This window comes from Bufo bufo, chromosome 1, assembly GCF_905171765.1.
Source record: "Bufo bufo chromosome 1, aBufBuf1.1, whole genome shotgun sequence".
NCBI classification, from domain to species: domain Eukaryota; kingdom Metazoa; phylum Chordata; class Amphibia; order Anura; family Bufonidae; genus Bufo; species Bufo bufo.
In genome coordinates this window covers 258,763,370-258,778,508 of record NC_053389.1, presented here as the reverse complement: position 1 = coordinate 258,778,508, position 15,139 = coordinate 258,763,370, and the positions used below count along the sequence as shown (strand labels likewise).

The 15,139-nt window shown below is 40.5% G+C and overlaps 1 protein-coding gene and 1 long non-coding RNA gene across 2 annotated transcripts in view; one reads left to right on the top strand and one right to left on the bottom strand.

Annotated features, from left to right (window-relative positions):
- The first annotated feature begins 312 nt into the window (after positions 1-312).
- LOC121006343 lies at positions 313-11,862 on the top strand. The gene is made up of 3 exons (XR_005780204.1): positions 313-448; positions 9,078-9,079; positions 11,852-11,862. It is a non-coding gene; the product is annotated as an uncharacterized LOC121006343 (long non-coding RNA).
- SMC1B (structural maintenance of chromosomes 1B) overlaps positions 1,413-15,139 on the bottom strand; it is a 171,911-nt gene continuing 158,184 nt past the window's right edge. Inside the window, exon 25 of the mRNA XM_040439136.1 lies at positions 1,413-1,708. Within this exon, the coding sequence (XP_040295070.1) occupies positions 1,622-1,708 (87 nt within the window). The 3' untranslated portion in view covers positions 1,413-1,621. The remainder of the gene's footprint in view (positions 1,709-15,139) is intronic.

Here is a 15,139-nt window from a genome sequence, read left to right as displayed (position 1 = left end):
GAGGAGATTGTCCTTCCTTCCTTCTGCCCCAATCCTTCTCACTCTCTGGAGAAATCCCTCCATTGCCTGGATGTGGTTCGGGCTCTTCGCCTGTATCTTCGCCTCTCGGAACCCTTCCGTCATTCGGACTCTCTTTTTGTGGTCCCGGCGGGCCCTCATAAAGGTTTGCCTGCCTCCAAGGCCACCATTTCTCGCTGGGTTCGGTCGGCCGTCAAGGAGGCCTATGTCGCGAAGGGGCGGGCTCCCCCTTCCAGATTGACCGCACATTCGACTAGGGCGGTTGGGGCTTCTTGGGCGGTGCGTCATCAGGCATCAGTTTCCCAGGTCTGCCGGGCCGCCACCTGGGCGTCGGTTCACACTTTTTCTAAGTTGTACCATATTCATTCCTTGGCTTCTGCTGATGCCAGTCTGGGAAGCAAGGTTCTGCAAGCAGCTGTGCTTTAGATTGGTGGCATGGCGCTTTTTTCTTCCCTCCCTCGGGAACTGCTTTGGGACGTCCCATGGTGCTGTGTCCCCCAATGCCATGCACGAGAAAATTGGATTTTTTGTACTCACCGTAAAACCTTTTCTCGTAGTAGGCATTGGGGGACACAGATCCCCCCTTCTTGAGTTTCTTCTTCTTTAAAGTACCGGCTTTTGCCTAGTTTGGTTGTCGGGTTTCCCCAGTTGAAGACTTCTTGGCTTTCAGTTTTTGGTTCAGGTGTGGCGTTCCTACTGCTTTTGTACCGACTGATCTCTCTCGGCTCTGGCAGAGGGGTATAGCCCATCTGGGTGGAGCCAACACTTTTTTTGTTTCTAGTGTCAGCCTCGTAGTGGCAGCTGGGCATATACCCATGGTGCTGTGTCCCCCAATGCCTGCTACGAGAAAAGGATTTTACGGTGAGTACAAAAAATCCAATTTTTTCATTTAATAAAAGGGTTGTCCAGGATTTTACAATGCCTGATCAGGGTGTCTGACACCCCACACTACTGTCAATCAGTTGTTTCAGTGTAGCTCTGGCGATTGTGTAGGGACGGAGCTGGTTATCACAGTGCTGCTCTTATTCACATGGCAAATAATGGTGTTTTCTCTGAATGAAAATTGATGACCTATCCTCACAATAGGTCATCAATACCTGAAAGCTGAAGATCTGACTTCCAGCACCACAGCTGATCAGCTGTTTGAAGGAGGCACAGCACTTCAACATCATCTTCTCTGTGCTTGGTATTGCAGCTTAGTCCCAATTACTAGAATGGGAATGAGCTGCACAATGGGCATGTGACCAATGAATGTGATGTCACACAATGTTCGCTTGAGTGCCGCAGCCCCTATAAACAGCTAATCGGCGGAGGTGCCAGATCCCCACTGCTCAGACATTTAAGTCCCTGAAAACCCCTTTAATAATAAGAAAATGATAACTGAAAAATCTTGTCTGCTCACAGATTTCATTTTGTTTAAGAGAAATACATATATCAACATAACCATAAAAATAAGAAAACCAAGTTAATAACTATAACTAAAACAGAATGTAACAGTGGAATATCACAAATTCCTGTAATATCTCCTCAGCTACAGTGAATATCAGGAAACTATAAACTGAATAGACTGGTGACAGCTACAACCCAGGAGCATCAGATCATATCATTTCTTGTTGGAATCCTCCTCCTCCTCATCATCTTCATATGCAGTAAGGTCTAGAGTCAGCACTTGGCTGGATAATTCTTCTTCCTGGTAAGAATAAGAAAATAATCAACACTTAATTCAAATAAAATAAAAAAATAACAGTAAAACTCCATTTACACCATGCCCATTGCACTATTCACTGACATGCTTATAGATTTTAGTTGGCAAAGGGTTGTTCCTTTGGCATTTGTTTTATACTCTGCTGCAGAACTTCAATTTGAAGAGTAAAGGGAAGCTTCCTGCGGTGTGTACTATGATGTTCTGCAGCCTCCGAGGAGTATATCATGATGTTCTCCAGCAATCAAGGAGTATATCATGATGTTCTCCAGCAATCAAGGAGTATATCATGATGTTCTCCAGCATCCAAGGAGTATTTAATGATGTTCTCCAGCAATCAAGGAGTATATCATGATGTTCTCCAGCAATCAAGGAGTATATCATGATGTTCTCCAGCAATCAAGGAGTATATCATGATGTTCTCCAGCAATCAAGGAGTATATCATGATGTTCTCCAGCATCTAAGTTGTGTACTTTGATGTTCTGCAGCATCCAAGGCGTGTACTATGATGTTCTGCAGCATCCAAGGCGTGTACTATGATGTTCTGCAGCATCCAAGGAGTATATCATGATGTTCTCTAGCAATCAAGGAGTATATCATGATGTTCTCCAGCAATCAAGGAGTATATCATGATGTTCTCCAGCAATCAAGGAGTATATCATGATGTTCTCCAGCATCCAAGGAGTATTTAATGATGTTCTCCAGCAATCAAGGAGTATATCATGATGTTCTCCAGCAATCAAGGAGTATATCATGATGTTCTCCAGCAATCAAGAAGTATATCATGATGTTCTCCAGCAATCAAGGAGTATATCATGGTGTTCTCCAGCAATCAAGGAGTATATCATGATGTTCTCCAGCACACAAGGCGTGTATCGTGATGTTCTGCAGCATCCAAGTAGTATGCTAAAATGTTCATCATTTGAGGTAGTTCGCATTATGAAATTCTGAATTACTGATGAATCTCTTTAAAAAAAAAAAAATAATATGTGGAGTACTTGTAAGTCAAGTGGTGGGCACAGAAGAAGAAGCATCCAACATATTAGATCCATGACAGACTGCTTCTGAGGGTGTGATAAGCAACACCTATATAACGCTGCTCGTTTCTGTAGAATCATCAGATTCTGTCACCGGAAAGTGATCTTTATATAACACTAGCAGAAGGACCCGACTTTGCACGTATATTTCATTTAATGTTTGTGTGCGTCATTAAAAGATATCGACCGTATACCCCATAACGTGACCTTTACTGCACCTCGCCCCCTTAATAGTGACCTCCACAGCACCCCACAGTGCCCTAACTCTTTAAAATGGGACCTCCACAGTAGCCCACCCCCTTAACTTTGACATTCACAGCAGCCTGCCCCTTTAACAGTGAGTTCCACAGCATCCCAACCCCTTGACCGTGACCTTCACAGGAGCCTGCCCCCTTAACAGTGACCTCCATAGGGGACAATCCCCTTAACTATGACCTCCACCATTCCCTGTCCCCTTAACAGAGACCTCCACAGCGCCTGCCCCTTTAACAGTGACTGCTACAGTACCCCGCTCCCTTAACAGTGACCTCACAGTACCCTGCTGCCTTAAGAGTGACCTCACAGTACTCCGCTCCCTTAACAGTGACCTCACAGTACCCTGCTGCCTTAAGAGTGACCTCACAGTACTCCGCTCCCTTAACAGTGACCTCACAGTACCCTGCTGCCTTAAGAGTGACCTCACAGTACTCCGCTCCCTTAACAGTGACCTCACAGTAACCTGCTGCCAGTAGGAAGGGCACAAAATGGAAAAAGTGTTGGCCTCTCTTGCCAATTGGGGTTTTACAGAGTTTCTCCCCTAGTGTGTGGACTCTTCCTCATTGGCTATACCATCTGGGTTCCCTTTGCAGTTAACCCACTCCTCTTTGGAATCTTTATCTGGTCCTTGAGCCATACACTCTTTTTCTTTTGGGTTCTTCTGTGAGCTTTCTCTCCAGCTCCTGTTAGGTTGGAGGCCTATTTGGTCTCTTCTATTCGAGAGGTGCCTGAGGCGGCAGCCCTTCCAGCTATCGTTAATCCAGAACTCTCGGTCTCAATCAGCTTTATTCGACAGGTGTGGTTCTCCTTCCCTCTTTCCAAGTGCTGTCCAGGCCTACTATCGTTCCCTGTATCAGGATAGCCTTCTGATATATCTGTTATAGCTCAGTAAAGCAGGGCTCATCCTTGTCTTCCTCTTGTTTATAGGATACCCCCTTTGGCATCCTTAGATGCATCCAGATTGCTGGGTTCTGCAGAACCCAGAAATCAGGATACATCTAAGGAAGCCAAGGGGGCATCCTATAAAAAAAAGAGTAAGACAAGGATGAGCCCTATTTCTTTGTTCCCTCCCCTCATGCTTTTGGATGTCCCACAATCTTCTATGTTCCCCAATGAGATGAATAAGAAAATAGGAATTTTTGTACTCACATATAAAAATGAGAATTTTGTGGACACACCTGTAAAATCTCTTTCTCGCTTAGTTCATTGGGGGACACAGGACCGTGGTTATAGCTGCTGCTGCTACTAGGAGGCGACACTAGGCTAAAAAGTTTTAGCTCCTCCTGCTGGCTATACCACCTCCAGCCTGGACAGAGCATATCAGTTTGTGCACAAGCAGTATGAAATAGAAAACAGAAATGAAAAACAGAACAATAACCAGTGGGTCCGAACCCAGAGCTAAGGACCCCACTACTCAATCAACCGCTGTCATGTGCGGCAAAATTAGAGAAGAAACAATGTGTGGGAGCTGTGTCCCCCAATGAACTCAGCGAGAAAGAGATTTTACAGATGAGTCCACAAAAATCACATTTTCTCGCTCGTATCATTGGGGGACACAGGACCGTGGGACGTTCCAAAGCAGTCCACGGGGACGGAAGAAACCACACGCCCATGGAAGTCACATTCGCGGGAGCCTAAGACACCGCAGCTCGCAAGACCTTCCGACCCAGAGCAGCGTCCGCCATGTGTAGGATGCCATTGTGGTGCATGGTCCGCTGCCAACATCCTCCATTGTATGCATTTTTGCTGGGGATTGCCGTTGGCAACGGATCACATGCGGAGTAATTGCTTCCCCGGTTATAAACACGCCACAGTGTTTGGTTTTTAATTTCTTCCATTTAGGCCACTTTATTTTAGTTAACTAAGAGCGAGACCCAAATCCAGACCTGTTTGCAAGAAGGAGAGGATTGTGGGAAGGGAAAAACGGAGCGGAGGGAAGCGACAGTTCGCACAGAAGCGAAGGATAGATTTTTAAGTCCTATAATAAATTTTGGATGACGCTGGCTTCCTGGCCTTAACCACCTCAGCTCCCCTAGCTTAAACACCCTTAATGACCAGACCACTTTTTACAATTCTGCACTACACTACTTTCACGGTTTATTGCTCGGTCACACAACTTACCACCCAAATGAATTTTACCTCCTTTTCTTCTCACTAATAGAGCTTTCATTTGGTGGTATTTCATTGCTGCTGACATTTTTCACTTTCAGTTGTAAAATTTTTCGAATAAAACTACATTTCTATATAAATTTTTCTCTAAATTTATTGTTCTACATTTCTTTGATAAAAAAAAAATGCAATAAGTGTATATTTGTTGGTTTGCGCAAAAGTTATAGCGTTTACAAACTATGGTACAAAAATGTGAATTTCCGCATTTTGAAGCAGCTCTGACTTTCTAAACACCTGTCATGTTTCCTGAGGTTCTACAATGCCCAGACAGTAAAAACACCCCACAAATGACCCCATTTCGGAAAGTAGACACCCTAAGGTATTCGCTGATGGGCATAGTGAGTTCATAAAAGTTTTTATTTTTTGTCACAAGTTAGCGGAAAATTATAAATTTTATTTTTTCTAACAAAGTCTCATATTCAACTAACTTGTGACAAAAAATTAAAACTTCCATGAACTCAGTATGCCCATCACGAAATACCTTGGGGTGTCTTCTTTCCAAAATGGGGTCACTTGTGGGGTATTTATACTGCCCTTGCATTTTAGGGGACCTAAAGCGTGAGAAGAAGTCTGGAATCCAAATGCCTAAAAAATGCCCTGTGAAATCCTAAAGGTGCTCTTTAGAATTTGGGCACCTTTGGGCACTTAGGCTGCAAAAAAGTGTCACACATGTGGTATCGCCGTACTCAGAAGAAGTAGGGCAATGTGTTTTGGGGTGTATTTTTACATATACCCATGCTGGGTGAGAGAAATATCTCTCTAAAAGTCAACTTTTCCCATTTTTTTATACAGTTGTCATTTTAGAGAGATATTTCTCTCACCCAGCATGGGTATATGTAAAAAGACACCTCAAAACACATTGCCCAACTTCTCCTGAGTACGGCGATACCACGTGTGACACTTTTTTGCAGCCTTGGTGCGCAAAGGGGCCCAAATTCTAAAGAGCACCTTTAGGATTTCACAGGGCATTTTTTACGCATTTGGATTCCAAATTACTTCTCACGCTTTAGGTCCCCTAAAATGCCAGGGCAGTATAAATACCCCACAAGTGACCCCATTTTGGAAAGAAGACACCCCAAGGTATTCCGTGAGGGGCATGGCGAGTTCAAAGAAGTTTTTTAGCGGAAATGGATTTTTTGGGGTTTTTCTCATAAAGTCTCCCTTTCCGCTAACTTGTGACAAAAAGTTCAATCTTTCATGGACTCAATATGCCCCTCACGAAATACCTTGGGGTGTCTACTTTCCGAAATGGGGTCATTTGTGGGGTGTGTTTACTGTTCTGGCATTTTAGGGGCCCTAAAGCGTGAGAAGAAGTCTGTAATATAAATGTCTAAAAATTTTTACGCATTTGGATTTCGTGAGGGGTATGGTGAGTTCATGTGAGATTTTATTTTTTTGTCACAAGTTATTGGAATATGAGACTTTGTAAGAAAAAACAAAAAACAAAAAAAAAAAAAAAAAAATCTATTTCCGCTAACTTGTGACAAAAAATAAATAAATCTTCTATGAACTCGCCATGCCCCTCAAAAGTGATCTTTTTATAGCGCCGCAGCGATTTTACTGTGTTTTTGCAGTGATCAGAAAAAAAAAATTGCTGTCACTGCGGTGGGGCGGACTGAACTCAAGTGTGCGCACAATATCAGGCCTGATCGGGCGAACACTGCGTTTTTTGTAGAGCCTATAGAACATGTCCTATTCTTGTCCACAATTGCGGACAAGAAAAGGCATTTTCTATATAGGTCTGGCAATGTGCGGATCCGCAAAATGCGGAAAGCACATTGCCGTTGTCCGTGTTTTGCGGATCCGTGGATCCACAAAACACATACGGACGTCTGAATTGAGCCTTACAGGGGGGTGATCAATGACAGGGGGGTGATCAGGGAGTCTATATGGGGTGATCACCCCCCCTGTAAGGCTCCATTCAGACATCCATATGTGTTTTGCGGATCCGCAAAACACATACGGACGTCTGAATGGAGCCTTACAGGGGGGTGATCAATGACAGGTGGGTGATCAGGGAGTCTATATGGGGTGATCACCCCCCTGTAAGGCTCCATTCAGACATCCGTATGTCTGCCTGTGTCCTCTGGTGGTCGATCCAAGCAAAAGGGACCACCAGAGGACCAGGTAGCAGGTATATTAGACGCTGTTATCAAAACAGCGTCTAATATACCTTTTTGGGGTTAAAAAAATTGCATCTACAGCCTGCCAGCGAATGATCGCTGCTGGCAGGCTGTAGATGTACTCGTTTACCTCCGGTTCCTGTGAACGCGCGCGTTCACAGGAAATCTCGCCTTTCGCCAGAGGACGCGCCGGCGCTTCCAGGAGGAATAACAGGGCCGCCGCCAGGACGCAATCCTGCGTACGGCGGTCCTGAGCTGGTTAATCATGGTGCGGATGACTTCGTCGGAGAACCCTCGCCGCTTCAGAATGGTGGTCTCAATAGCCACGCCGTCAAACGTAGTGATTTTAAATGTTGGTGGAAGACGAGTCCCTGAGAGAGAAGGTCGTCCCGAGCGGAAGAGGCCACAGAGTGTCTCCTAGAAGAAGGACAGATTGGTGTACCAGTAGCGACGCGGCCAATCCGGAGAGAAAGGAATCATCTGGATGCCCTCCCCTCTTGATTCTGCGAAGGACCCAGGGTAGGAGAGGAAGAGGAGGGAAGACAGGAGAGAGAAACTGTCCCATGGGGCCACCAGTGCGTCCAATACGCATTCCCGGGGTTTCTTGTCTGAGAGATGAAGGCGGGAAGCTTGTGGTTGAGTTTGGATGCCATCAAATCCACCTCCGGAAGGCCCCAACAGAAACAGATGGACCCCTCGCCCGGGTCCATGGTTTCCCGACTGAGGAAGTCCGCCATCCAATTCTCCACTCCTAGAATGTAGACTGGTACATGTTCCTCCACCCACTGTAGAATCTTCGTCACTTCATCTCTTATTATAGAAACGTCCCCTTGTACTATTGCAAGAGAAGAGGTCAGCTCTGCGACCGAAATGCTAGTGGCATTCACCACTCCCAAAATATCCTGCAATTTATTATTAATGCTCTCAAAGCCTTCACTGTGGGAGGAACTGGTCTTTAGTATACCCTGCTCCGACCGGTCCGTATTATCTGTACCTGTCTCAGCCTGAGGCGCCAATCTCTGTACTCCCACTCTAGTTTTGGGTGGAGGGGACTTCAAAAATTTGTCAAATGGAGCCTGCGGGCTTGATCCACCTTTTGGGGAGGTCAGACCACCTGATTTACGATATTTTGGCGGCATTTTATATATACGTCAATATATTGCAACTACGTAAAAAATTCCAACACAGCTTTGTCTCATTTGAAGAAATAGCGGACACCCCCCATCAATGATTCACAGAACTCAATAGAGAAAGGGGAGGGGTAATAGTGGATATACAGAACGAGCAAAAAGCAAAAAAGGCGCTGAGACAGTGTATATAACCTTCAAAAGCCCCAGATACAACTCGGACTGCCTGGTTACTCCCCCCAGGAAGCAAGATAGAATATATTGACCAGGAATTATGTAACGACCATATAGATAAAAATATACATACAAGAAAATTCTGAAAAATAGCTAAATATAAATCAAGAAGTATATAGACAAAGGACGAGCTAAACTAGGGGGAACGGCGTACAGATATTCTGCTGACCCCCTCCCACCGGTATATCAGCTGGAGGGCACCTTATAGAAATGCAAGTTCCTTTTAGCTCTAAGATCAAGATCTAGTTCATCTAGTCCAGAAAGCATCAACCCAAAGTAACTATAGGACCAAAAAAGCTTGCTTCAAAAAAAGAATAACTTATAGGTCTTATCAGAGTGAAATAATATAGTATATGAGTCCTCTGTAGAAAATCCAGTAGATACCTCCTCAGACCACACGAACCTGCCCAGCCGTCAAAGACCCCAAAAGGGCCTGGTCCCCCCTTTAGGAGACAATCCCTAGAGAAATAACAGGTCTTACAGCCATAATCCTCTTCAGCACCTGATATTTAACCAGGAGGCCATCCAGCATGGTATCTCTGCATATACAACTATCGATACCAATAATGCCGCTGGTTGCAACAGGTGATTGCCCGTGATCTCCAACCCTCACACGCACGCCAAAGAGTGCATCCAAGGACCTCACTCCACAGAACATCAAGATCCAGCCTCCACTCACGGATCCACCGACGGCCACGGGCAGGCACCGCCACTCACCAGCATCAACCGCCGGATCCAGAGATGAACAAGCGCAGCACCCACCGCGGGGTCAGCACACGGCATCCACGGCAGAGTCAGGACAGAGCGAGGCACACAGCCTCCACTGCAAAGTCAGCAGGACCAAGACGGGACCAAGAGGGGACAGAGCACCGCAGCACTCGCACTTCAACTCCAGAGAGGGCTCGTCAGCATTCCGACGCCCACCCAAGGTAAAAGAATGTACCTCAGCCGTTCCACACCAAACACCGCCGGGGCTCTCACTTTGCAGGTGAGCAGGTAAGCCAGGAGTGTGGGTTCCAGAACGTTGTAGTCAGGGGACGCCAGATTCCAGCTTCAGAGTCGGCGGCTGCTCCCGGCGCAGCACAGATACAGCTGCCGGCAAGTTCACCACCAGGGCTCAGCGTACTAGATCCAAACGGGAGGCATGGAGGGAAGGGAGGGGCTGTAGCGAAGGGAGAAGCGCGGCATGCACCCCTACGTCATGCCGCTTAACCGCTATATTACTTGATATTACATTTATATTGCTTGATATTAAATTTATATACTGTTGTGCACTGTCCCAGATGTCCTAAGACATATCCTACACAACCAACCCCCAACACTCTGTGTCAATACACACCTTAGTATTTCTCTGTGCCAACCATCCCCACCACTCTGTGGCAATACACACCGTAATGTTGCAAGGTTGTATTCATTTAAAATGTTTACACAATACAAATTTTCAAAAATGTTGTACAATATGCTGTAAAAATGTCAAAATTATCAATTTATCCGTATATCTATCTATCTATCCCAATCTAACGTTTCAATAGATAAATATTTTATCTATCTATCTACCTATCAATCTATCTAACAATTTATCCATTTAGCTATCTATCTTTCTATCTATTTCTAACCATCTAGCTACTATAACAGGGCTATCTATCAAACATCTATTTATCTTTCTATCTATCTAACTGGCTGTCTTTCTATCTAACTGGCTGTCATTCTATCTTTCTTTCTATCTATTATCTATCCATCTTTCTATCTATTATCTGTCTTTCTATCTATTTTATCTATTTATCTAGCTTCTAATATCTATCTAACGTCCAATCTTTCTATCTATTTTCCTATCAATCTATCCGTTTATCTAACAATGTATCCATTTATCTATCTGTCTTTCTATCTATTTCTAACCATCTAGCTATCAAAATGATCAATTTATCCGTATATCTATCTACCCCAATCTAACGTTTCAATAGATAAATATTTTATCTATCTACCTATCAATCTATCTAACAATTTATCCATTTAGCTATCTATCTTTCTATCTATTTCTAACTATCTAGCTACTATAACAGGGCTATCTATCAAACATCTATTTATCTTTCTATCTATCTAACTGGCTGTCTTTCTATCTTTCTTTATATTTATTATCTATCTTTCTATCCATTTATCTAACAATTTATCCATTTATCTATCTTTCTATCAATCTTTCTATCTAACAATTTATCCATTTTTTTGTCTAGCTACCACATATCTATTTATCTAATTATCTACCAATCTATTTTATCTATCTATTTATATAGCTTCAAATATCTATCTAACGTCCAATCTTTCTATTTTCCTATCAATCTATCCATTTATCTAACAATTTATCCATTTATCTGTCTGTCTTTCTATCTTTCTATAAATTTTTCTATCTATCCAGCTATCTAACAATTTATCCATTTATCTATCTATGATCAATTTATCCGTATATCAGACAAACCCCACCACTCTGTCAATACACACAGCAATGTTGCAAAGTTGTATTCATTTGAAATGTTTACACAATTCAAAGTGTTGTACAATATGCTGTAAAAATGTCAAAATGATCAATTTATCCGTATATCTATCTATCTTTCTATCCTTCTATCAATCTATCTATTTATCTTTCTATCAAACATCTATTTATCTTTCTATCTAACCGTCTATCTTTCCACTATCTTTCTATCTATCACATATCTATTTATCTAACAATTTATCTATTAACAATCTATCTAAATATCTGCCAATTTATTTATCTAGCTTCTAATATCTATCTAACAGCCTATCTTTCTATCTATCTTTCTATCAATCTATCTATATATCGACCTATCTATTTAGCTGTCTTTCTATCTATCTTTCTATTGTCTATCTTTCCATTATCTTTCTATCACATATCTATTTATCTATCTATCAATTTATCTATCCATTTATCTTTATATCTATCTATCTTGCTATTAAGCTGTCTATATATCTACCTATCTTTCCACTTTCTATCTACCCAGCTATCTAACAATTTAGCTATCTATCTTTAAACTATCTATTTATCTAGTATCTATCAGGTTTATTTGAAGTACACAGTTTTCCCGAAGCTATTAAATCCCAGCAAGTTATTAAAAGCCTATGAAGCCATTAATAAAAGTGTATGAATCGCACGAATCTCTTAGAATCTTTAAAAGATCTGGCGATCATTTTGTACAAACACCTTTCTTATTCCAAAATTTTGCACTGCTCTGAATAAGGTTCAACGACTCCATAAGAACCGATAGTGGCTGACTATACATTGTGGACGAAGAGATTCGTGCGATTCATACGCTTTTATTAATGGCTTCATAGGCTTTTAATAACTTGCTGGGATTTAATAGCTTGGGGGAAAACTGTGTACTTCAAATTTAGAAAGATAGATAGAAAGATAGGCTGTTAGATAGATATTAGAAGCTAGATAAATAAATTGGCAGATATTTAGATAGATTGTTGATAGATAAATTGTTAGATAAATAGATATGTGATAGATAGAAAGATAGTGGAAAGATAGACAGAAAGAAAGATAAATAGATGTTTGATAGATAGCCGTGTTATAGATAGATCGCTAGATAGAAAGATATGTAGTTAGAAAGATATTAGAAGCTTGATAAATAGATATGCGTATACATGGATAAATAGATAAACTTAGATAGATATTAGAAGCTTTATAAATAGATATACGTACAGTACAGACCAAAAGTTTGGACACACCTTCTCATTCAAAGAGTTTTCTTTATTTTCATGACTATGAAGGCATCAAAACTATGAATTAACACATGTGGAATTATATACATAACAAACAAGTGTGAAACAACTGAAAATATGTCATATTCTAGGTTCTTCAAAGTAGCCACCTTTTGCTTTGATTACTGCTTTGCACACTCTTGATGAGCTTCAAGAGGTAGTCCCCTGAAATGGTCTTCCAACAGTCTTGAAGGAGTTCCCAGAGATGCTTAGCACTTGTTGGCCCTTTTGCCTTCACTCTGCGGTCCAGCTCACCCCAAACCATCTCGATTGGGTTCAGGTCCGGTGACTGTGGAGGCCAGGTCATCTGGCGCAGCACCCCATCACTCTCCTTCATGGTCAAATAGCCCTTACTTTCAAAGTTTTCCCAATTTTTCGGCTGACTGACTGACCTTCATTTCTTAAAGTAATGATGGCCACTCGTTTTTCTTTACTTAGCTGCTTTTTTCTTGCCATAATACAAATTCTAACAGTCTATTCAGTAGGACTATCAGTTGTGTATCCACCTGACTTCTCCTCAACGCAACTGATGGTCCCAACCCCATTTATAAGTCAAGAAATCCCACTTATTAAACCTGACAGGGCACACCTGTGAAGTGAAAACTATTTCAGGGGACTACCTCTTGAAGCTCATCAAGAGAATGCCAAGAGTGTGTAAAGCAGTAATCAAAGCAAAATGTGGCTACTTTGAAGAACCTAGAATATGACATATTTTCAGTTGTTTCACACTTGTTTGTTATGTATATAATTCCACATGTGTTAATTCATAGTTTTGATGCCTTCAGTGTGAATCTACAATTTTCATAGTCATGAAAATAAAGAAAATTCTTTGAATGAGAAGGTGTGTCCAAACTTTTGGTCTGTACTGTATACATAGATATATGCATAGATAGATAGATAGATAAATTGATAGCTGTTGGAAGCTAGATAAATAGTTAGTATAGATAGATAGGTTGTTGATTGATAAATTGATAGATAGATAAATAGATATGTTATAGATAGAAAGATAATGGAAAGATAGATAATAGATAGAAAGACAGATAGATAGATAGGTCGATATATAGATAGATTGATAGAAAGATAGGCTGTTAGATAGATATTAGAAGCTAGATAAATAAATTGGCAGATATTTAGATAGATTGTTGATAGATAAATTGTTAGATAAATAGATATGTGATAGATAGAAAGATAGACGGTTAGATAGAAAGATAAATAGATGTTTGATAGAAAGATAAATAGATTGATAGAAGGATAGAAAGATAGATAGATATATGGATAAATTTATCATTTTGACATTTTTACAGCATATTGTACAACACTTTGAAATTTTGAATTGTGTAAACATTTCAAATGAATACAACTTTGCAACATTGCTGTGTGTATTGACAGAGTGGTGGGGTTTGTCTGATATACGGATAAATTGATCATAGATAGATAAATGGATAAATTGTTAGATAGCTGGATAGATAGAAAAATTGATAGAAAGATAGATAGAAAGATAGAAAGACAGATAAATGGATAGATTGATAGGAAAATAGATAGAAAGATTGGACGTTAGATAGATATTAGAAGCTAGATAAATAGATAGATAAAATAGATTGGTAGATAATTAAAAAAATAGATATGTGGTAGCTAGACAAAAAAATTGATAAATTGTTAGATAGATGGTTAGATAGAAAGATTGATAGAAAGATAGATAAATGGATAAATTGTTAGATAAATGGATAAAAAGATAGATAATAGATAGAAAGAAAGATAGAAGGACAGCCAGTTAGATAGATAGAAAGATAAATAGATGTTTGATAGATAGCCCTGTTATAGTAGCTAGATAGTTAGAAATAGTTAGAAAGATAGATAGCTAAATGGATAAATTGTTAGATAGATTGATAGGTAGATAGATAAAATATTTATCTATTGAAACGTTAGATTGGGGTAGATAGATATACGGATAAATTGATCATTTTGATAGCTAGATGGTTAGAAATAGCTAGAAAGACAGATAGATAAATGGATACATTGTTAGATAAACGGATAGATTGATAGGAAAATAGATAGAAAGATTGGACGTTAGATAGATATTAGAAGCTAGATAAATAGATAGATAAAATAGATAGAAATACAGATAATAGATAGAAAGATGGATAGATAATAGATAGAAAGAAAGAAAGATAGAAAGACAGCCAGTTAGATAGATAGAAAGATAAATAGATGTTTGATAGATAGCCCTGTTATAGTAGCTAGATGGTTAGAAATAGATAGAAAGATAGATAACTAAATGGATAAATTGTTAGGTAGATAGATAGATAAAATATTTATCTATTGAAACGTTAGATTGGGATAGATAGATAGATATACGGATAAATTGATAATTTTGACATTTTTACAGCATATTGTACAACATTTTTGAAAATTTGTATTGTGTAAACATTTTAAATGAATACAACTTTGCAACATTGCGGTGTGTATTGCCACAGAGTGGTGGGGATGGTTGGCACAGAGAAATACTAAGGTGTGTATTGACACAGAGTGTTGGGGGTTGGTTGTGTAGGATATGTCTTAGGACATCTGGGACAGTGCACAACAGTATATACATTTAATATCAAGCAATAGAAATGTAATATCAAGCAATATAACATTTTAATATCAAGCACTATAAATTTAATATCAAGCAAGATACATTTTTATATCAAGCACTATAA